The following is a 25,014-nucleotide window of genomic DNA, read 5'->3' as shown; positions in this document are numbered from 1 at the left end:
GTTCCCGGTAGCTGATTGCAGTTTCGAAAAAGGTAGAACACAGCATCACGACAGAAGCAGGAAACGAGAGCTATACGAGCTAGTTTCAGAGGAGAACATTACTGGAAGCCAGGACGAGGTTTTGATTGCAGCCAAGGATAGCAGGAAACGGGTCTTGTGTGAAGACATTCTCAGTTCACCAGAAAAAGGTCAGTCTCATTTGTTTGGACATGAATGTATGGGTTTTTCGTAGTAAATACCACATTTAAAATTGAAGAAACATAATCAATAATATCAGAAAAGCTTCATCAAACTTAAATAGAATTGTTGCTAATAAATCATAATAGTTAAATGTTAATAAAAACTTTCAATTGGAAACCAAAAGGAAATAAGATTCCCATGTGTAAATGTTATGTTTAAGAATAATAAGATATAGCAAATATTAAGCAGTGATTGCCATTTAAATAAAATAAACAATATTTTGATTACAATTGTAACCCATATGTGTTATTATTTTACTCTTTTCTTTCCTATCCCGATTAGGAACCATTGAGAAATACTTAGAAGCCACGTATGTAAGTAATTAATTTTATAAAAAGCCCTGAGATTGAAAACATATTGATATGTGATCTGGTAAATTAATTAGATTATTATTAATGCATTGATTAAATTAAATGACATATAAAAATATTATCTCATATCAATAATCAAGATCACATCAATATGTATATCCTAAACGCAAAAAGTATTGCATAATTTTTGAAACAGAAAAAAAGTTTAAAAATAACTTTTAATTTTTAGCAGAATGTTATAATACTCGTCTATAGTCTTCTTTGGGTATCTATAAACCCATAACATTTCAAGTTGAAGCGTGTTTTTGTCGAAAAAAAAAACAGTGAACAAAACGTTGTTAAAGGAGATTACCTATTTTTGATATTTGTGTTCGACAATTTGATCTGTGTACTATGTATGCTTGAGTTTTTAAAGGAAAAGTGCGTTCTTACAAAAAATGAGTAATATAACGTCAGAACGAGCAGCTTTATTTGGAGATGGACGATCGCAGCAATATCTTGCTGATGTTATAGAAATCCATCATTCCACCGTTTCGAGTACTTTAAGAAGGTATAGAGAAAGTGAAGGATGCACAAGAAGACCAGTCTCAGGACTTTCCAGGTGTACGAACCCTGCGAGATGAACGTTATTGACATCTGCAGATTTTGCGTACACATAATGTTACAGCTAGACAACTACTAAATGATCTCTCCACAGCCCGCAATGTTCCAATAAGTGCCAATTCGGTCAAAAACATATTAGGGGAACTTGGAATCAGAAACGGAATGCCTGCTACTGCTTCACGGTTAACGAGGGCACACTGTATGGCTCGTTTAGGTTTTGCACCAGAACATGTCTATTGGGATATTAACGACTGAACTAATATTCTTGTTACTGATGAGTCAAGATTTGCACTTTGTGGATCCGACAGTGCAAAGTGTCTGTCGGATCCACAAAGTGCAAATCTGCACTCATCGGTAAGAAAAATATTAGTCCAGTCGTTAATATCCCAATCGACATGTCCTGGTGCAAAATTTAAACGTGTTATACGGTGTGTACTCGTTAACAGTGGAGCAGTAAAAGGCATTTTGGCTCTGATTCCAAATTCTCTTTAACATTATGTGTACTTAAAGTCTCCAGATGTAAATAACGTTCACCTGCGTGGTTAGTGCTCCTGCGAAGCCCTGAAACTGGTCTTCTCTCCACTTTCAACTACCATTAACTTCTTTTTGTGTTATAACTAGAAGATTTGTTAAGGAGTGAATACCTTGGTTTTTTATGAGCTACAAAATGTATTAAAATTTTTTTTTAGTTAGATGCACAGTTTTTTAAGTATTCGCAAAAAGCCGTCCAAAAAGGTGTCATTTTTCAATGAAAATTGCAAAATTTTCTTCCACGAATAACTAAAAATTATTGATTTTTCAAAAAAAAATTATAAAACAATTTTTGATAAGAATTAGGTTATCTAAACACTTCCGTGGATATTTTGATCAAAAAATTTTCCACCGTCTTGAAGGGGTGCAAACCGCCCCCAATATAAAAACACCATAGTATATAGGGTAGACTTTGTTGCTTGAGATTTTCCCTACTTACTGTGAGGATAAAATATCAAGTAAATCGATGTAGTAGGATGGAATTCGGATCCAAATACCCTCATTGACTGCACTAATTATATTGCCGTTCGAAGTTAGCGGGCGTATTCGCAAAAATCTGCAAAATTAGCGTAAATCAGTTCAAATAAATTACTATAGTAGGTGGAGAGTTTATAACTAAAATAATATTGGAGAAACAATAAACCATAAATTTTATTATTTTATGGTAAATAAATACCCAAACAAGATACAAATGTTCGCAGTAGTAATTCCAATTTTATTGCAATGAAGTTTCTGGGAGTTTCAATTTCGTAAGTGTCTTTTTTTGTTAAGATATTATTTATATCGTATATCCACCCTAAAATATTGAATAATAGGTGAAGATATTGGTACATAATTAACTCTACGAGAATTCGAGTACATAGAAAATAAAAAAAATAGTTATGAAAATCCATCTACAATTTCCGGAGATATTAATGGCACCATATGTTTTAAGAATCAATTTCATTTTTTGAGTGCACGGATTTTAAAATTCTCCACCACCGGCCCAGAGCTGATTTCTTTAGGACTTCATTTTAAAGCTTATTTTTAAGCTTATATTGATCGCTTTGTTAAAGTTCCAAATTTACTCCATATATTTACTCCATAGTTTTTACATATTGGCTATTCCACGAATATACGACTGTTTTGGATTATCGCGACAACGTATATTTTAGTGTGCAACATAAAAAGTGCGAAAGTAAATGGCTCTAATAACTGTTCTAATAAACAACAATGTAATTTTCAATTTGCTTTCGTTCTTCATAATTTGCAAAGTAAATTATTTGTTGTCGAGATAATCCACAACAATTGTATATTCGTGGAATAGGGTATATTATAAACTATACACCATAATTTTTAAAATGGTGCTAGTTAGGTTGCTGGATTGTTATAAACAAAGTAGCTGCAAATTAAATAAAAAAAGTGGCTAAGTTTGATCCTAATCGATTTAGGCGAATTTATTTTGTAAAAGTTGGTGTAAAAATATCAGCCTTACAAATATCAATATCAAGGTGTATTTAGTCTACAGTCACTAAACAAAGCTATTCAAATTATTTTTAAGTCAAAAATGTCTTATCTCTGTCAAAGTCTTTTTGTGAATTTATTTGTATGTGTCAAGAATGTGAGGTTAAAAGTGACTTGAACCACATATTTTTTGAATGCAAAAAGCATAAACAACTAACCAATCACCTAATTAAAAGAATTATAGACCAGAACATCCCACTCCCTGTAAATATTCTCTTTATTCTGTCACTGAATAAAAAGAAAATTTTTGACTGTTTGGTATCTTTCTTGTCGGATAGTAAAATATTATTGTAATTAGTTATAAGTAGGGAGCGGATTTATATGCGATCAATTTTGGTGAAATATGCGCATATATATGCAGTAAAAAATTACGCAATATGCGCAAGATATGCCTAAAAATTTAAAAAATGCGCATTTCGAGAAACCACAAATTTTCTGTTCTATTCTATTCTAGGGGGTTCTTTTATAGGGGGGTGGGCAGCAATCTTATTTATTATCTTTCAAATAAAATCATTATTTTTTATATATGCAATTTATTGACATTTTTTACAAAAACTGATTCCAATAGTTACCTATTTAAAATAAAACAACCATATCACTATACATAGGTATCTTCGATTATAATTCACTACAATGTGTTTTTCCAAATTTTTTACGAGGAAACGTTTTCTTTGATCAGATCAAATATTTTTATAACTTGGAAAAATCCTTTCAACATTAACAGAAGTAATTGGGGTGTATTTAAAATAACTTGTTAAAGCCGAAAATTCTGCACCAAATCAATTTCAAAATTTCCATTAAAAATTTCGCATATGTCCTCCAAAGTTTTAAAGCCGTTTAAAGACGGGATCTAATCTAAAGCATGAATATTTCAATTTCCATTAGAAAATCGTAAAACTATGGTTAAAGGTGTAAATTCTCTTAACAATAGGGGATTTAAAGAATCACCAGAGTTACAGTTATGAATACCTACTAACTATAATAAAAGTAAATAAAATTCGGATTTCCCGGTAAACCATCCTTCATTATTTCATACAATCATTTTATAACAGCAGCACTATAAGTACTTTGTGTAAAGATCGGGTATTTTCTAAGAAAAAATGAAAAGGCACTGAAGGAGCCGTCTCTCTTCAGGTAGTTCTCGAACTAATAGATACGACAGTCTGTGCGGGGAAATATATTGTGTCGAAATAAAAAATAAATTTTTTTTTGGACTAAAATGTTTTTAAATAGGCACAAAATGCATTTTTCTTTAAAAATATGCAAAATTTAGTAAAGTTCTCAAATATGCGAAATATGCATGCAATATGCATTTAGCATAAAATCCGCTCCCTAGTTATAAGTATTTGTAAAATATGTTTAAAAAAATATAAATAAAATAAAAAAAAATAAAAAAAAATTAAAAAGATTAAAAAAATAAATAAAAACATGAAACAAAAAAAAATAAATAAAAAAATTAATAATGAAAAAAAATATTAAAGAAAAAATCACTAAGAGGATTTAAACTCAGCGGGGATAGTTCAGAGAAATAAGGAAAAAAATATCGTGTTGGTGACACATCCCCCTCCAGGCTGAAACCAAATTATTCGAGTAATATGGTCATCTATAATAATAACCTATATGTTTCCCGCAGCCGATTTTGATGATATACATAGTTATAAACAAATGAAGATCAAAAAACGGTAAATTTTCGCTTTTTTCGTCTCTTACTAAAAAATTGGGCATTTTAAACAAATTTAAGAGTAATAAACTCATAAACCGTATAAAAAACTTCAATATGGCGTTAGCTGAATATGTCTATCCTTATTGGTTACTTAGAAAATTACCAAATAAATCATAAATTTTGAGTTTTTATAAATATTCATAACTTATGTAAAAATTAACTTAGAACCTTCTTATTACATGGAATGCTGAGACTTATGGTGCTTAAATTACACCCTAAATTACAAAGCAATTGGTCAAATAGTTTAAAAGTTATTTAATTTGTTTATCCAAAATTATTTTTTTTTGCAACACTGTAAGTCATAAAATGATGAAGTTACAGTAATATTTTGGATAGTTTATGAAAGAAGAAAATTTACAGTATTAATTTAATTTAAAAAGATGACAAAAAATAATTATAGATATTGCAAAATAATTTTGCAAAAACATGTGAATTAAAAAAATGGGGGGGCTAACTTTGTCCCTAAATGTCCTAGAACAGTTGTTTTTCTTTCTAAATGTGTATAAAAATTCAGTCTTTCTAAATATGAAAAAATAATTTTTCTACGGGTAACGGTTAAAAAGTTATTCTAATTGTTTATAAGTAAGCAAAAAATGGACATGTTTTTGCAAAATAATTTTACACTGTTTAAAATTATTTTTTGTCATTTATTTTTAATTAAGGTAATAGTATAAATGTTCTTCTTTCATAAACTGTCCGAAGTATTATTTTAACCTCATAATTTTCTGACTTATAGTGTTGCAAAAAAAATGAATTTGGGAAAATTAAATTAAATAACTTTTAAACTATTTGACCAATTGCTTTGAAATTTAAAATATAATTTAAGTACAAGAAGTCTCGGAATTCCGGGTAATAAGAAGATTCTAAGTTAATTTTTACCTAAGTTACGAATATTTATATAAACTCAATATTTATGATTTATTTTGCAATTTTCTAAGCAACCAATAAGGTTGGACATATTCAGCGAATGCCATATTGAAGTTTTTTATACGATTTATGAGTTTCTTACTCTCAAATTTGTTTAAAGTGCTTAACTTTTTGGTAATAGACGAAAAAAGCGATAATTTACCGTTTTTAGATCTTCATTTGTTTATAACTATGTATATCATCAAAATCGGCTGCAGGAAACATATAGGTTAATAATATAGATGTCCATACTACTCAAAAAATTTGGTTTCGGCCTGGAGGGTGATGTGTCACGAGAAAAACCTTATTTCTCTGGACTAGGATGAACCGGGTTGACATCCTATCGTAATGACAAAAAAAAAACAAAACAAAAAACAAAAAAAAAACTAAAATAAAATACAAAAAAGAATGCATTTATTTTAATATTAAGATTAATATTTTTATTTGTAAAATGTATACACTATGTGTTCTTGATAAACATTAAGTAATATATTTATATTTATTAACATAGTATGTACATTAGCTGTAATGAGTAGGTAAATAAGAAGTAAAAAATTGTAATAATATTATAATAACCAAGTTTCACTAATTGGCAATATCTTTAATACATTTACTTTTGATTGAGACTGGCTAAATGACCATAGTCCAAACCAAAAAAAAAAAGTCTTTTTGTTTCATATGGTACCCGTCGAATCGCTGTATCGTAATCATTTTCTGAGCAATGACATTGCAAAAAAGCTCAGTGGGATAAACAAATTGAATAAAATTTAAACTTATTGACGAATCGTCTTGAAATTGTTTGTGCATTATAAGGAATACCTAACGCAACTTTTCATGGAAATCAATGCCCTAAGTTCATTGCCAAAGTTATAGCCGATTTTTTTTTTCAAAATTTTAGCTCTCTTTAACAATTTCCGAAGCAACAAATTATTGGATAAAGATTCAAAAAATGTCATTTAAAACCTTTGCCTATCTACTAAAGGATATGATATGAGGAGCATCTAAGCAAAACGCAGTAAATCCAAAATATATGATTGTGAGTTATCGAAAAAAAAACTAACTGAATTAAACCCATTTAAAAGTAAATATTTTACTGAATATAGAAATTTACTATTAAATTAATTTTGACAGTAAGTTGGAGTTTTGTGTTCAATTTCGGAGTTTTCAATTTTTAAAGCTTTATTTTTGTTGGATTTATCTCAGTTTTCTTAAACGTTGTGTAGATTTATAGCATTTTTCTCAATATGAATGGATTTATTTCGTTTTTCTGAACTGTTGGTTGGATTTATGTCATTTTACCAAATAAATACATAAGTACCTAAGTGTCGAAAATAAAACAGCAATTTACGAAAACACTATTAGTTTATAAAACAAAGCTTCCTAAATATGTACACCTATATTATTTTCTAGACAATCGAAATTCACAATATTTTAACTAGAAGGATGTAATCCCTGAAAAATATTAAACACTGAAATATATTTTTTAATTCCAAACAATTTTTTTTCTTAACAATTTTCGATATTGTGAAATATAAAGGTACTTTAGTATTGAGTAAAATTCATATTTTTTACATACCTCGTATAAAATTAATAAAATTTGATATTAGATTATATACGATGCATAGTATTTTATAAATAATAACTTTTTTTCGTAAAAGTCATAATAAAAAAGTTATCAATAGGTTGCAAGTTACGCAGATATACTGTATAAGAGCTGAAATATTTTTTTTTGTTGAACATTTATTATTGTTGAAGCTTATTAATAAATGTATTTTAGGTAAGTTTTAGAGAAAAAAGTTTTAATCACTTCGTATAAACATTTTTTTAGGTGGTAATTTTAGGTTTTTGTATTACTTGTGTTAACTTTCTTAATTTTCTCAAAAAGAAATAGTTTATTTCACTTTTAAAGTAAAATAATTTAGTGCATTTCAAAGATTACATCCTAAGCTTTAAAAAAGCACCTATAAACTTGTAATAAATTTGTTCAAGATCCGGTCCTGAAAGTTCAGGTAGAAAAGTCGAAATACTTTGAGCTCCACAACTTTTATAGTTTTGAGAAGAAACATTGTAAATTTAAATAATAAACTGAAAAATATAGAAGCAGTGTACAGTGATCTGTTAATAGCTGTAAGTACAGTTTCCAAATTTGCAGTAGTTTGATTACAAGCATTGTTTTTATATATATACGAAGAACATACTTTATATTTCGTATTTATTAATTATTTAAAAACTAGTTTGAACTGTTGGCATTATTTTGCTAATTGCTAGATCGACTATGTACTTTTCAATAAACAGAGTCGGACCTACCCAAATTAAAATTATTGAAATGAAAGTTCAATTTAAATTTAAAAAAAGATAGAAGATAAAATTTGACAAAATGGCAGGTGGTACTTCTGACTACAGGGGTCTATCAATTAATCCCGATCAGCATAAAATTACTTATTCTACCATAACTAAGCAACAACCATTAACAAAATTCCCCACAAAAAATCAGGCCATAATTTTACCGGCAGTAGACGAAATAAGAACAGAACTGTACACCATTGCAGTAGGGACTATAGTCCATCCAAAAATGTACTGTTCTCATCGAAAATGTCAAACGGAAGAATATGCATCTAACTTTCAAGCATACAAGACGTAGATGATTTTCGAAGTCAACATGGTGAAATTAAGATTGGAGAACATACAATCAAAGCACGTAAACTAATTACACTAGATAATAGATTAGTTCTATCCCAAGTATGTCCATCTATACCCCATAACATAATCGAACAGTGTTTAATCAATCTTGGTTTTAAATTTATGTCTCCGATTTCGTTCCTTAGAGCTGGAATACAAGACCCCCAATACAGCCATGTATAACTTGTTACAAATGCCACCAAACTAGTCACGTTTGCTCGGACTGTACCTCAAATCCCTCTTATCCACAAAACACTCAAAAGCTCCAAACGGAGGAAAATTTTCTTCCACAAATACCATCTACTAGTCCCGAACAAAATCAAATTACACATGTAAATGACGAATCTCGAGAAGAAATAGATGCTCAAGTCAGCGCTGATACCGATAATAAAAATAAACGATCTCACTCGGAAGTGTCACCCCCAACTTGATCCACTCCTACAGAAACTATACCAACAGAATTCACGAAACCAAAACCACTGCAAATTAAATAGGAGAAGAAAATTACCAAATTAGACAAATCCACTTCAGAAACTACTAATATTGAGTCATTATTAAAACAAGTCAAATAATTTATCCAGGATGCATCATCAACAAGACCAACATATGTACTAAATTACACCCAATTACACCTACTTCTTCATTTATTAATTCCTTGAATTCCTTTGTTGCTTTGTTAAGTTTTTTCTTATTTTCTGCCGTTCTTGACTATTGCAAATTTTTACGTAATTTTCCTTTTTCTAAAAATTTTTGTTTAATTGTGGAAGACACATTATCTCTGTTTGGAGATGGTTCGTAGCTGCATGTCGCGTACCATGCAGCAATTTGTATGCTTTTTGTTAGTTTGTCTACAGCTGATTCTAGTTGGAGTTCATTTTTCCAGGAAAGTTTTAGTGAGATCAGGCTGTCTAGTTTTTTTCTCTAAATTGGGACGAGTTAGTCTTGGTGTTATGCAAAGTTGGTTGATGTACTTTGTTTAAGATTTTTTCGAAGATTGTTATTATAAACGGTTAGTGGTCTGATGATAAATCAAAGCATGATTCAGCTTTACATTTTTTATTATCGATGCCTTTTGTGATGCAGAAGTCAACATCAGGTATTTTGTTTAAATCAGACGGCCAATAAGTTGGTTCGCCAGTAGACATTTGTTGCAGGTTATTTTCTACCATTGCTTTAGGTAATTCTCTGCCTCTTGGTGTTGTTAGTCTAGAACCCCACATCGGATGTTTTGAATTATAATCTCCACCTGCAATGAATTTGTTCCCTAGAGTGTGGAAATATTCTAGGAAATGTTCTTTTTTAACGACATGTGTAGGTGGCCAGTATAAGGCAGATATTGTTATTGGGCCGTGTGCTTCATCAATTGTTAAGCTGCTTGTTTGCAGGTAATCTTTGTTATATTTTTTCATTTCGGAGTGTTTAATAGAATCACGTATAATCATGGCGCTTCCACCGTGAGCTCTACCGTCTGGTTGACTTGTATAATACAACTTATAGTTGGGAATCCGCATGTAGTGTTTTTCTGTAAAGTGAGTCTCAGAAATTAATAATATATCAATATTTTGATTAAGTATGAATGTTTTAAGTTCTTTGGGGAGCTGATAAAGGCCATTTGCGTTCCAGACTACTATTTTATATTTTAGTTGTGAAGCCATTAAGCGATCTTATTGATGACAGTAGTAAGCAAATTGAGCATTGTGCCCATTTGCTCCATGAGTTTTTGCATCATTTCTTCCAGCTTAGCTATGTTGTTATTAGGTTGGTTAGGCCCTGGTATTGTTTAGTTGATATAGCTACACTGTGATTGATTCAATTGGCGTAAGTTGCATGGTCGTGAAAACGTACCTTAAGGTGGTATGACACAATGTTAAAATTTATATAATTTTTAGGTACAGTTACCGTCACTATTTCAAAACCAATTTTCAACTTGTGGGTATGTACGTGAACTATAAACTTTCTAGTTTAATAGTATCTAGTTAAAATTTCCAAAGAAAGCAGTAATTTTTTTATAACTGTACTTAAAAGAACCCATGTCACAACTTACTTAATATCCTGCCCTAAAAATTGGATTTATGTAATAATTTTTGAACTTCGGTACAAAATAACTACCATAAATGATTAACTATGCAATAAGCTTTATTTTAAGCAAACGTTCATTATTCATACTTCCATATTTTTTAAATTAACCGTACCTAAAGATGAAAATTATACTTAAAAGCTGCAATCTAGGGATTTTGTTGATACAACCGTAACAAGTTGGCATTGTTCTAGTGATAAATTAGTTCGGCTATCACTTAATAGGTGAGACACTGATTTCACGTGTCATTTAGTAGATGGCAGCAGTGATGTATTAAATGGCGACAGATGCGCGTTTGCCGAATGTTAAAAAAATCTGCAAAACATTGAAAACGAGTTTTGTAACCATGGAAATACGAATTACGTGGTTTTGTTTAGAAAAGTGGCCCCTCCCCCTGCCAGTAAACATTTTGGACTTTGTTCTTTGTTTGAGTTTCAATCATGATTGTAACCCCTCTGTGGCTCAGTGGTAAAAACGCCTACCTTTGGACCTAAAGGTCGTGAGTTCGAACCTCACCTTGGTGGAGAATTTTTCATTTATTAAAAATTAATAAATGAAAATAGTTTCTCTCCTTGTGGGATCGATACTCACCGGATGAACCGCAGACGTTCGGATACAATTTTACTGTTTCTTTGCAAAAACAATGACTTCGACTTTGCTAAGTAACAAGACATTTACCCAACACACACACTACACATTACACTCATATGTATACATTGGAACAGTCGTCAACTCGAAATGGGATCAAACAACCGAAATACGATCTAGAATAGAAAAGGCCAGAGCAACATTTAACAACATGAGAAATATATTCATCAAATTCGACATATCTATCCCACTAAAAATACGGCTGCTAAAATGATATATTTCCGGTCTTGCTGTATGGAGCAGAGGCCTGGACAATAACGGAAACATTAATACAAAAGCTAGAGGAATTCGAAATGTGGGTGTACCGACCTATCCTCAAAATATCCTGGACGACTCACACTACCAACGTAGAGGTATTGCGCCGAGGGGAAAACAAAAATAAGAAATCTCTTTCACACTTAAGAAACGGAAACCTGAATACATCGATCAAATTATGAGACATGACAAATATCGTATACTGCCACTGACAATACAGAATAAAATAGAGAGCAAACGTGGACTCAGAAGAAGAAGGCACTCATGGCTTCAAAACTTACGCCAATGGTTTGGACTAACGTGCCAATGTCCGCAACGGACGAGGCACATGAAGAAGAAGAAGAATAATTTAAAATGAGGTATTCTTCTTCGTCTCACTGTGCTTATTCGTTCCGGATGTTGGCGATCAGCATGGCTATCCTAACTTTGCTTGCTGCTATTCGGAATAGTCTGTTTGTCGATGTATTGAACCAGTTTCTCAGATTATGAAGCCAAGATATTCTTCTTCTCCCTGGTCCTCTCTTCCCAATACCTTGCCCTGAAGAATGAGTATCGGCAATCTCTGTTCATTCCTCATAACATGGCCAAGATATTCTACTTTGCGCTCTTTGATAATATTGTGTGTTAATAATCTCGCATTTCTTGCCCATTGCCCATTCTACGTAAGACCTCAACATTAGGCACACGACCCATCCACGAAATTCTTAAAATGCGACTGTAATACCACATCTCGAATGCCTTGAGTTTTCTTAAAGAAGCTTCGGAAAGAGTCCAAGATTCTGCTCCGTATAATAATCTAGAAAATACATAGTATCTGATAATAGAAATTTTGTTACTAAGTGGTAAACGAGATTTCTGAAACGAGACATCATTATGAACGCTGATCTCGCTTTTCCTATGCGTTGTTTTATTTCACTAGAGTGGTCCCATTGACTGTTTATGTAGGTATCAAGGTATGTGTAGCTGCATGTCCACTCTGTCAATTGGTTGTTGGTTAACCAAAAGGTATGTAATATATTTTGCTCTTACTGACTACCATTACTTTCTTTTTTTCGTATTGAAATTAAGTTCATGTTCACTGCTTATATCTTATATGCGCGACATTATTCTTTGCAAATCATCTAGGCTATCTGCAAAAACTACTGCGTCGTCGGCATATCTAATGTTTAGATTTGTCATCTAATCCAGTTTCCTCCAAGATAATTTATGAGTATGAGCTTATCATGTTGTACTCTATCAAATGCCTTTTTGTGGTCGATAAAACAAATATATAGGTACGTCACAGTTGATATATCTGCACCTCTGCATAAGCACTTGGACAGTCAATAGAGCCTCTCGGGTGCCTAAGGGCAAGGCATTGCGGAATCCAATCTTTGTCCGTGATACTTGTTCTTCGCATTTTTTATATATTCTGCTGTATATTACTTTTAAAAATGTTTTAAGTAAGTGGTTCATTAGGCTAATTATTATTCTGCCTCGCATGTTGAAATGAGAAATGAAATGAAAATGTGAAATTTTCCGAGGAAAAAACTTCCCCTGTTGAAAAAACATTCCATATGAAAAAAGTTATTGTAGTGACGCTATTTTTCAATTGACTTACGTATTTTACATTTATTAAAATACTAATTTTATACTCGATCTTCATTCTGAGAATTAGCATAATTCTTTTTTGGGCATTTAGATAGGCACTTACTTGTATTTCAAATAATTGCAAATTTCTTTAGTTTGAAATAAATTCTTTTGAGCAGGTAAAGAATTACGAATTGCCGTCTAATACAATATTAAATAATAAACTATTTCCAAATGAATGAACGTTTAGTATCTATTAATGAGAATTTACCCTAGGCAGGTAAAGAAAGGATTAACAACTGTCGTCTGTAAATACAAAGTACGATTAAGATCGAGATGTGCCGAGCTTAACTTGCAATACATGGCATCAATGCGGTGTCGTTCAGAGAACTAAATTTAATAATAAAATATATGTACGTGCTGCCATCTATTCAAAGAACTGTTAAACGTTAGTTTAAAAATTTGCCACCTATTTTGACCATAGCGTACTAATGCCCCCTTAAGAGCCGGTATAGGTGAAATTTGCTAATAATTTTAGGCACCATAAGGAGTCTATAAATTAGACAGTAGAACCTAAAAGAAAACCGTTACGTGTAGAAGATAGTAAGAAAAACCAAGTGGAAATTCAAAGAAGAGTCAGACAGGGATGCGTGCTGTCGCCACAATTATTTAATTTGTACTCCCAACTAACATTTCAGGAGGCACTATGGGAAAGAACTGAAGGTGTAAGGATTGGAGGGAGCATCATTAATAACATAAGATTTGCAGACGATACCGCAATCATGGCAGAGAATATAGACGATCTACAAATTCTCCTAGATATCATTAACAGAGAAAGCAAAAAGATGAGACTAACAATGAATAAAAATGAAACCAAATTCATGGTGATCTCAAAAAACCCAGTTGACAACATACATCTGAAATTGGAGTGTAAACCGATAGAGAGGGTCGAGAAGTATAGATATCTCGAGGCAATTATAAACTCACAATTAGATAAAGATGAGGAGATAAAGGTCAAAATATAAGTAGTTAGAAAAGGATTTATAAAATACAAGTCACTGTTTACAAATAAGAAATTGAGTATGGACATTAGATTGAGATAATAAATAAAATATAAATTCATTGTGTATTGTTTTGATTTTATTGTCAGTAAATTTTGAAAACAGCAGTGTTGTAAATTGTTACTGAGAATATTTTAAAAATTAGGCATTTATATTTTGAATGCTAATGAAGTTTTTAGACATCTTCAATTTTGTAGAAAGAAAACTGTAGAATTTAAAATAAATAATCATAGTAAAAAATGCTAATTAACATGTTATCTTTTCTACATTAGTTTCAATGCAAGGTGTTTGTTGCAAACTTATTAAATCTGAAAATTATTTTAATTAAATGCACATCTGAAAAGTACTCCTAGTTAACAGTAGAGAGGAAATGAATATAAAAAAATGCACATGACAATTTTATATTATAGTTTACTTAATTTTACAATATTAAGTTATCAGAGAGAAAAATGACATTTTTTTATGTACAACCTGTCTGAAGTTTGGAGTGAGTTTAGTGCGACTGAGTCTCATTCTAGGGGAGTGCATTTAGATTTTCACTTCGGAAAAAATCAAACAAGATAAAACTTTCTGTAATTTCATTAAGAAATGTTTAATAAACAACATATAAAAAAGTTCTACTCAAGAAGTGGGTGCTTCATTTTTATTAAAGAAATGAACAACGAAGTTAGATGTTTTTTTAAATAACTCCGAAAATATAATTTTTAGAAAAAAACTGACTTGACCATTGGAAAATTTAGAAAATTTTACAAAAAAAATCCTTATATAAAGATTTTTCTAAAATTAAATCTCTAGCTTTTGTAATTTTTTATTTATAACGCTAAAGTCACCCTTCTCACACACATTGGCGCACTGTAAACTAGCGTTGGAAGAAGTGCACGGTTGAGTTTTTTTAATGTAATTCTTTAACTAATGGACCAAAAGAAATTTTACAAATTGGACATGAAAGAAGATTAAATAAGCTATCTTATGGTTGTAATAAAATAAATAAAATGTATGGACATAAGTACGGTGTGGGCGGAAAGTGAGCCTTACCATGAATTTTGTTTAAAAATGATTTAAAAATGTGTAACTAATACAATTTTACTTATAACACTCTCAAATTTGCACAACTTACCTCTTAATAATCTAACTAAACGATGTTTTGTTCAAAAAAAATCTCAAAAATTTAATTCAAATAATACGATGTCTCAAAAAATGTAATTTTTGAGATCTTCCTAATTTTACAGAATTCCCACCACTTTAAGACGGTATTACTCAAGTTTGAATAAATCTAATACAATTTTTTTGATACTTTTTTAAAGCTTAGAATGTAATCTTAAAAAGACACTGAATTATTTTAGTTTAAAAATGAAATAAACAATTTCTTTTTGAGAAAACTAAGAAAGATAACAAAAATGTAATAAAAAACCGAAAATTACCAGCTGAAAAAATGTATATACAGAGTGATCAAAACTTTTTTCTGTAAAACTTACCTAAAATACATTTAATAATACGCTTCAACAATAATAAATGTTCAACAAAAAAATTTTTTTTAGCTCTTATACAGTATGTCTGCGTAACTTGGAACCTATTGATAACTTTTTTAATATCAGTTTTACGAAAAAAAGTTATTCTTTATAAAATACTCTGCATCGTATATAATATAAGATGCAACCATAAAATATCAAATTTTGTTAATTTTGTACGAGGTATGTCAAAAATATATGTCAAAAATATGAATTTCACTCAAGAGTAAAGTACCTTTATATTTCACAATATCGAAAATTTTTATAAAGAAAAGTTGTTTGGAATTAAAAACTATGTTCCAATATGTAATTATATCCTTCTAATCGCAAATTTGTCTTTTTTTAATATTGTTTCAAATTAATTATACCCAACATCATTAAATTTTCACTTATTATTTATGATAACTGTTTGTTAATTATTAATTTTGTGAAGAAAGTTATTCGTCATAAATAGCTGTGCGTGGTCTAACATTTGGATATGCAAATATAAAATATTATATTTTATCAATATTATCTATACGAGGTATGTAAAAAAATTATATTTCGCGCAATAAATATGTACCTTTATAGTTCACAAACCATATTTCGATTAGAAGAGTGTAATTGCATATTGACACATCGTTTTTAATTCTGAACAACTTTTCATAATAACAATTTTCAGTATTATGAAAAATATAGGTATTTTACTCATAACTGAAATTTGTTTGATTGGATTCTACTTCTTTTTCATTTAAATATCCGCCATTTTGGATCCGCCATTTTGAAATTTAAATTTTTAATCTTTAATTCAGATTCAACAACCTGTTAAAAATAAAGACAATAAATGTTTTAGAAAAATGTTCTTTTTTATGTTCTTTTTAGAAAATCCGCATTTTGGATCCGCCATTTTATAGTTTATAATGTTAACATTTAAGTTAGGTTTATCAAAGCTCTCAAAAATAAATATATGTAGAAATAAATACATTTTGTAAAGAAATTATTATTTTACAACTATTTTTTAAGTTATCCGCCATTTTGGATCTGCCATTTTATAATTTAAATTATCAAAATTTGATTCAGGTTCAGTAACCTCTCAAAAACATCCACATGTATGTAAACAAACACGTTTTATAAAAAAAATTCGGATTTTACAACTACTTTTTAAGGATTTTTAGGAAAAAATCCGCCATTTTGAATCCGCCATTTTGAATTTGCAAATTGTAATGTCAGATTCGGGTTCAGCATAATCTATACTAAAATAAAAACATTTTCTATCAAAATAAAATGTTAAATTCACCCATATACTTAACATTATTTATACAAAACAATTGTTATTGTTTAAACAATTAATAAACAATTAGCGGCGAAATTTGTGAATAGAACTTTTTACTTTAACATATTTATAAACTAACAAAAAACGTTTTAGAAAAATATAACCTTGTTTGATTTTTTCCGAAACATTGAATCTTTTCATTCTAATTGCACTCCCCTATTAGGGAGTTGAGATATTCATCTGTTAAGTGTGATCTCTACCGATTTTTAATAAAGCGGATTCGAGGATTTAAGCCAAATACAGTACACAATTTAATGGCCAAACATTTTCAAAATTGCCAAACGCTATATTCTGAATTTAATGACGGTCCGCACAAAAGTAGCTCACGGTCCGGATGAGGACCGCGGTCCGCTAGTTGGTGACCCCTGGCCTAACACATATAATTTTTCTCAGAGGCTTCTTTGAGTGCTTCACAGTTTTTTCGATTTCTTTCTAAAGGATTACGTTAAAAGTGACAGAAAAAAAGGTCGTCCGTAATTATACTTTTTTATTGATAGATGGCGCTATAATAAAAAGAATAATTTACGTATTATCTATATGACTATAATCTATACAATTTATATGACTATACAAGTCAAAGAACATACGTTTTTATAAATGCAATAAACACGAATAATTTGTTTCTATAACAAGTTGCAAATAAAATGGTTCTACTGCAATAAACTTTTCATATTTGGCTGACTGGAGAGCTGATTTTGTTTCAGAGCCCTTTTGTATTATCCTGAAAGTATCACTAAAGTTTTTTGTTTGAATTATCCGAATATCTCTTTTCTTGTAAGAGCTGTAAATAAAAACACTGCTTTCAAGGTTTTTTAATTAAAAATATCAAACGCAATATAATTAACAAAACAAAGCAGATAGTCCTGTCGCCAGGGGGGGTACAACGGCCTCCTTAATTCAGATGGACTTACCCAAGTTTTTTTTATATATTTTGACCCGTAGAATACGAATTTTTTGGGTAACAGTTGATCCGGATGTCGATAAGATTGTTATAGACAAAGAACTTGAGGAATTACATAACAGCGATTTCTCGCACAACAAAACATCTTTTTGTATTTTTTGGGTCATTTTAAGCAAAAAATATTCCTACAAGTTTTTTCGTAGAATGCAGAGTTTTCGAGATAACCGCGGTTGAACTTTAAAAAAATCGAAAGATTGCAATTTTTGAACCCGAATAACTTTTGATTAAAAAATAAAGTAGCAATTCTGCTTACCGCATTTCAAAGTTTAAGTCAAATTATATCGGTTTTGATTATTTGCATTGCTAAAAATTAATGTTTTTATTGTTAAACTAATCTATAAACACATAGTGTTTCCCGTGCCTAATACATGCGTTTTAACGCATGCTACGTAGAAATTGCCTCGCTTGCACTTGTAGCTACTCTACCTACTCGTTCGATTTTAAATGAGAAATCATAGAAAACATCACTCACATACTAGGTGTTTATAGCTTTGTTTAACAATAAAATAATAAATTTTTAGCAATGTAAATAATCATAACCGATATAATCTGACTTAAACTTTCAAATGCGGTAAGCAGAATTGCTACTTTATTTTTTAATCAAAAGTTATTCGGGTTCAAAAATTACAATTTTTCGATTTTTTGAAAGTTCAACCGCGGTTATCTCGGAAACTATGCATTCTACGAAAAAACTTGTAGGAATATTTTTTGCTTAAAATGACCCAAAAAATACAAAAAGATGTTTTGTTTTGCGAGAAATCGCTGTTATGTAATTCCTCAAGTTCTTTGTCTATAACAATCTTATCGACATCCGGATCAACTGTTACCCAAAAACTTCGTATTCTGCGGGTCAAAATATATAAAAAAAAAACTTGGGTAAGTCCATCTGAATTAAGGGGGCCGTTGTACCCCCCTGGCGACAGGACTAAGAACTACCAACAAAACAAAACAATTTAATAGCGGGTATGTTCACGTCCACCTCTTGTAGCAACGACTGCTCGCAATCTGTTTAGCATCAAATAAAGATGTGTTATCCTTGCCTGGGAAATATCCCGATATTGCTCTACCAAGGCCATAGCTGTACCAAATTTTCTGGAGGCCTAGTATGGCGACGAATAGCTTTCTTTAATTCATCCCATAAATGCTAAATAGGACTGATATCTGGGCTGCCATTATAATCTCATCAATCCAACCTTTATTTTATTTGTCCATCAGCGTTTTTATTTATGAGTCCTTTTTAAGAGTAAACAGTAGCGATCAAAAGGTAGCAAAAACGCGTTCCAAGATTGCGGCTGTAATTTTGAATATTTTTTAGAGATATTTGGCACACGTATTCGAAATATAATAAAGAATGGCGGTACAGAGCCCAATTTGAAAAATATATTAATATGTGGAAATTACTCTGTAATTAAATACAATATTAAAAAAACGAGCCTCTACCGCCATTAAGAAGAACAAAAAAATATACTTTCTTCAAATAAACTTTTTTATACGATGCCTAGGTTTTGTGTCATTTTGGAACTACTAAAATATACTGAAAAATATATATTAATATGTGGAAATTACTCTGTAATTAAATACAATATTAAAAAAACGAGCATGTACCGCCATTAAGAAGAACAAAGAAATACACTTTCTTCAAATAAACTTTTTATCCGATGCCTAGGTTTTGCGTCATTTTGGAACTACTAACATTTTTTATTTCATTAGTAGTTCCAAAATGACACAAAATCTAGAAATCGGATAAAAAACTTTATTTGAAGAAAGTGTATTTCTTACAGGCTTACTCTGGGCTAATTAGCAAAATTCATGGAAAAGTTATTTACCAGCAATTTTATTGCTGTAATCGAATTACAAGATCCTATATATTAATAATATAGGTATGCAAAGTCCGCAGAGAGTGTGCTACTTTTTTTATAAACAAAATGGCGCCGACAAATCGTATTTTTTTCAATTTTTGCTCTATAACTCCGAAGATTTTAACTTTACAACAAAAACACTCAAATAAAAATTCACCGCAATTAAATTCTGCATAGAGATATGTTTTTCACGATTTGCTCCGACGAAAATTTTACTCGGAAAATGCGGGTTTTCCTCAAAACAAAAACTCTAATTTTCAAATATAGTTTTAGGTAAGTAATTATTAATCAATAATTAAATAACAGTGACATCAAAGCTTTCTTGGTATAGATTGTAATTCCAGAAGCCGGTGAAAATTAAACGAATATTTTAGCAACAATTCGATTGTTAATTAACAAATTACGATCGCAATAAAAACCAAAATAATTATGATACATTGATAAAACTTATAAAGATTATAAAGATGAGATGCTTATTTAATATTTCATCGACAAAATATAAATTTTTCTTTTTTTTTGCGTAATCTTTAAATTTTGAAAAAAAAAAATTGTTATAATACGCTGGTCTAATTAGTAAAGTACAAAGAAAGTTTATTTACCAGCAATTTTATTGGTGGAATCGAATTATAAGATCCTATATATTAATAATATAGGTATGCAAAGTCCGCAGATAGTGTGCTACTTTTTTTATAAACAAAATGGCGCCGACAAATCGTATTTTTTTCAATTATTGCTCTATAACTCCGAAGATTTTAACTTTGCACCAAAAACATTAAAATAAAAATTCACCCCAATTTAATTCTACATAGAGGCATGTTTTTCCCGATTTGCCCCGACGAAAATTTTCCTCGGAAAATGTGGGTTTTCCCAACAACATCTCGCATTTTCAAATAAATTTTTTGGGCCAGTAATTATTTATGCATAATTATATAGCTTGGTCAAATAAAAGCTTTCTTGGTATAGATTAAAAATTCAGAAGCCGGTGAAAATGAAACGAATATTTAGCAACAATTCAATTGTTAAGTAACAATTTACAGTCGCAATAACAACCAAAATAATCACGAGACATTGATCAAATTTAGAAAGGTTATTAAGGTGTGATATCTATTTAATATTTTGTCGACAAAATATAAATTTTCCATTTTTTTGCATAATCTTTAAATGTTTAAAAAAAATTGTTATAAACAAATTAGCATTTCTCAGAAATTGTTTATTATATTCTAATTTTAAAAAATACTTAAAACTCGTATTTCATAGGTCTTGAAAATGAATGCTTTATAAAATTTTGCCAACTATTTGCAAAAAAGTTATGAAACAGCAAAGTAAATATACGATTGCTTCGTTGTTTATAATTTGTTTTAATTGTTTCAAAGCTTAAAAGTGAGTCTATGGTACAATCTAATTACTTACGAAGAATGTCAAAAATTAGTGCAATGGTTATATTTTAATCAAAGATTAAAAATACTTTTTTTTGTAATTTTTAGCGCAAAAGTGGGCCTGATACAGAGTCGGAGCCAAAATGTTCACTCGAAGCGACTGACACGCAGCATACATTATTTATTAAAAGTGTATGTTGCGCGGCCCGTCGTCGCTCCGAGTGAAAATTTTAGCTACAGTACTGTATTATTCTACTTTCGTGCGTGTAAATTACAAAAAAATATATTTATAATCTTTAATTAAAATATAACCATTAAACTGATAATCGATATTTTTTTGTAAATAATTAGCTTGTACTTTAAACTCACTTCTAAGCTTTGAAAGAATTAAAAAGAAAATTATAAACACCGTAGTAATCTTATGTTTATTTTGCTGTTTCATAACTTATTTGCAAATGGTTGCAAAAAAGTTTTAAAGCATTCATTTTCAAGATATTTGAAATGCGTATTTTAGCTATTTTTTAAAATAATAATATAATAAAAACTTTCTGAGAAACGTTAATTTGTTTATAACTATCTTTTTAAACATTTAAAGATTATGCAAAAAAATAAAAAATTTATAATTTGTCGACAAAATGTTAAATAGGCATCTCATCTTGTTGCTAGAATATTCGTTTAATTTTCACAAGCTTCTGGAACTATAATCTAAACCAAGAAGGCTTTTAAGTCACCAAATTATTTAATTATTGGTAGATAATTACTTATCTAAAACTTTATTTGAAAATTAAAGATTTTGTTGGGAAAACCCGCATTTTCCGAGGAAAATTTTCGTCGGAGCAGATCGGGAAAAACACGTCTCTATGCAGAATTTAATCACGGTGAATTTTAATTTGGGTATTTTTGTTGTAAAGTTAAAATCTTCGGAGTTATAGAGCAATAATTGAAAAAAACACGATTTTCGTGCGCCATTTTGTTTATAAAAAAAGTAGCACACTATATATAGGATCTTATAATTCGATCCCAGCAATAAAATTGCAAGTAAATAACTTTTCCCAAAAATGGCCTATTCTCCGATAATCAGCCCAGACTAGCTCGTTTTTTTAATATTGTATTTAATTACAGAGTAATTTCCACATATTAATATATTTTTCAAGGGCTCTGTACCGCCATTCTTTATTATATTACGAATAAGTGTGCCAAAGATCTCGAAAAATATTCAAAACTACAGCCGCAATCTTGGAACGCGTTTTCGCTATCTGTTGATCGCTACTGTTTCCTCTTATGAAAAGAGATATTCGGACAATTCAAAAAACAAAATTTTAGTAATGCCTCCGGAATAATATGACTGGACTATGAAACAAAATCAGCTCTTGCATTCTTCCACAGATTTTTTTAGGAGAAAATACAACACTTCGATTCACCCCTGTATAATACCATGCAAGCAAAATTTTTGTATTACCGGAATAATACCGCACGATATCAGTACATGTACCTATAAACTGGTGCAAGAACCTTAAAAAGCGGAGCACAATTATAATAAAGTTATAAATTGTCAATTTTGCGCCGGTGAGTGTATTTAAAAACTTATTTATTTTTTGTAGATTTTTGCTGTTAATCAAATATGCACGTAGTGGCTTTGATGAAGGTCAACCATGTTCAGACAAGAATACAGCATACTTAACAGATGAGCTAAAGATATTACCAGAAATCCTAATCTACTGCGTTGATGTTACGGAGATTAAGATTAAGGTGGTTGGAAATGATAATCAAGATATAGCCTTTTCTAATATATCCCAAACAGCTGAGATAATTCACTCAGATGCTAATGGTATCTCAGTATATAAAAACACAAATACAAATACAAATACAAATACAAATAAAAATACAAATTCAAATACAGATACAGCTACAAATGCAAATGCAAAAACAAATATAAATATAAATGATAATAAAAATAAAAATCTAAATATAAATAAAAATAAAAATACATTCACATATACAAATGCAAATAAAAAAACAAATACAAATACAAATGAAAATATAAATATAAATGAAAATTCAAATGAAAATACAAATACAAATATAAATACAGATACAGATAATACAATTACAAATAAAAATACAAATATAAATTCAAATACAAATAAAAATACAAATATAAATAAAAATATAGATAAACATGCAGATAAAAATACAACTACAAACACAAATGCAAATACAAATACAAATAAAAATAAAAATACAAATATAAATACAGATATATACACAAAAAATACAAATAAAAATGAAAATAAAAATGAAAATACAAATGAAAATAAAAATGAAAATTCAAATGAAAATTCAATTGGACCTAAAATTAAATTACAAATATAAATACAAATACAAATACAAATACAAATACAAAAGGTCAACATCTTGGTCTTCTTTCGAATTTTCGGACTGTTTGAATTAAAAAAAAATCGTTGTATAAACATACTAGTAAATACATTTTATAAACACGTATACCTCTTTCATTTTTTGTGATAAAAATTATTTCAAAAATGAGTTTTTCTATGGCCATGCTAAAACAGGCACTTTCCCGCACGGCGTGCGTGAATGTAAATTTTCACGGACGACGTGCGGGAAAGTAGAATACCTTGTAATACGGCATTATAATATATTATACTAGATGCAATAAACTAATATTTAGATAATATTTACTAATTAATTTCAAATTTATTTTATGTTGTTCATGTTCTAATGAAATTAACGCGATAATTCGTTGAAATATAATTATTTTGACATAATATTCAAAAGTCAAATCAGTAGATAATAACAATGGTTTTGAATCGCTGTCATGGAAACCAATATCGTCGTCATGGTAAACAATTATATTGAAAGTTTGGTACTCTGGTTTGGTTTTGACAAACTTTTTAAAGAATTAATTTGTGTATTTTCACCAACGAACTGTCAATACGGATGGAATAGGCACGAAGAAAAATAATGCCGCCAACATACAAGAGAGAGGCCCTGAGAGAGACAGAAAAGGACCAGGTAAAATTTGACTGGCCGTGTAATTTGAGTTGCCTATATCAACTTAAATCTGGGAAATGGACCTCATGTTGATTAACTAACTTAATTTTTAAATACTGCCTATCCGCCCTGATACCAAGTTAAAAAAATATGAGGTCAGTATGGTTATGGTCTTAACGAAAATAAAGAAGTCTGGTTTTAAAGTATGCATTTAATTTTAAATTTATTTTATATTAAATAATGATAAACAATGATAAATAATAAAAAAATAATTAATATTTGGTGGAAACCCCATTCTTGTCAATACAACTTTGCAGTCTTCTGTTCATAGATAGCACTAATCCCCTCATGCTATAGTTAACAAGCTCTTCCCATGCCTGCTCAATTGCTTCCCATAATTCAATTCTGTTCCGTGGTCTAAGGTTTCTTTAGTTTAGTTTCTTTGTTAACTCTGCCCACACATTTTCGACGGGGTTAAAGTCTGCACTACGGGACGGCCACGGAAGAACATTAACATCAGTTTCTTCTAACCATTCTCGAACAATTCTACTCGTATGCACAGGGCAATTGTCATGTTGGAAGATGAAGTCGTTGTTGGGGAGTCTCTGGATCACCGATGGCAACATTGTATTCTCAAGAATATGTTTGTAATGTAATCCTGTTAACTTCTCTTCTACATGATAACAAACGCCCGTGCCTTCAGCACTTATCCATCCCCACACATTGACCGAGAATCCTCCACTATTTCTTAAATGATGCGTATATTGTTCATCATACCTTTGATTTCTCGGCCTATAAACTCTTACCAGACCATTGCTATATGACTGAATTATTTATTCATCGGAAAATTGAATGCAACCTCAGACCAAAAATTCTCATC

The 25,014-nt window shown here is 30.2% G+C and overlaps 1 protein-coding gene across 1 annotated transcript; it reads left to right on the top strand.

Annotated features, from left to right (window-relative positions):
- Positions 1–2,360: 2,360 nt before the first annotated feature.
- On the top strand, positions 2,361–23,622 carry LOC126888793 (probable serine/threonine-protein kinase dyrk1). The gene is made up of 2 exons (XM_050657166.1): positions 2,361–2,434; positions 22,724–23,622. Exons 1-2 carry the CDS (start codon positions 2,409–2,411, stop codon positions 23,493–23,495), a joined length of 798 nt encoding a protein of 265 aa, XP_050513123.1. The 5' UTR covers positions 2,361–2,408; the 3' UTR covers positions 23,496–23,622.
- The last annotated feature ends 1,392 nt before the right edge of the window (positions 23,623–25,014 follow it).

This window comes from Diabrotica virgifera, chromosome 7, assembly GCF_917563875.1.
Source record: "Diabrotica virgifera virgifera chromosome 7, PGI_DIABVI_V3a".
NCBI lineage: Eukaryota > Metazoa > Arthropoda > Insecta > Coleoptera > Chrysomelidae > Diabrotica > Diabrotica virgifera.
Note: the sequence above shows the minus strand (reverse complement) of the source record. Positions and strands in the feature narration are given on the sequence as shown.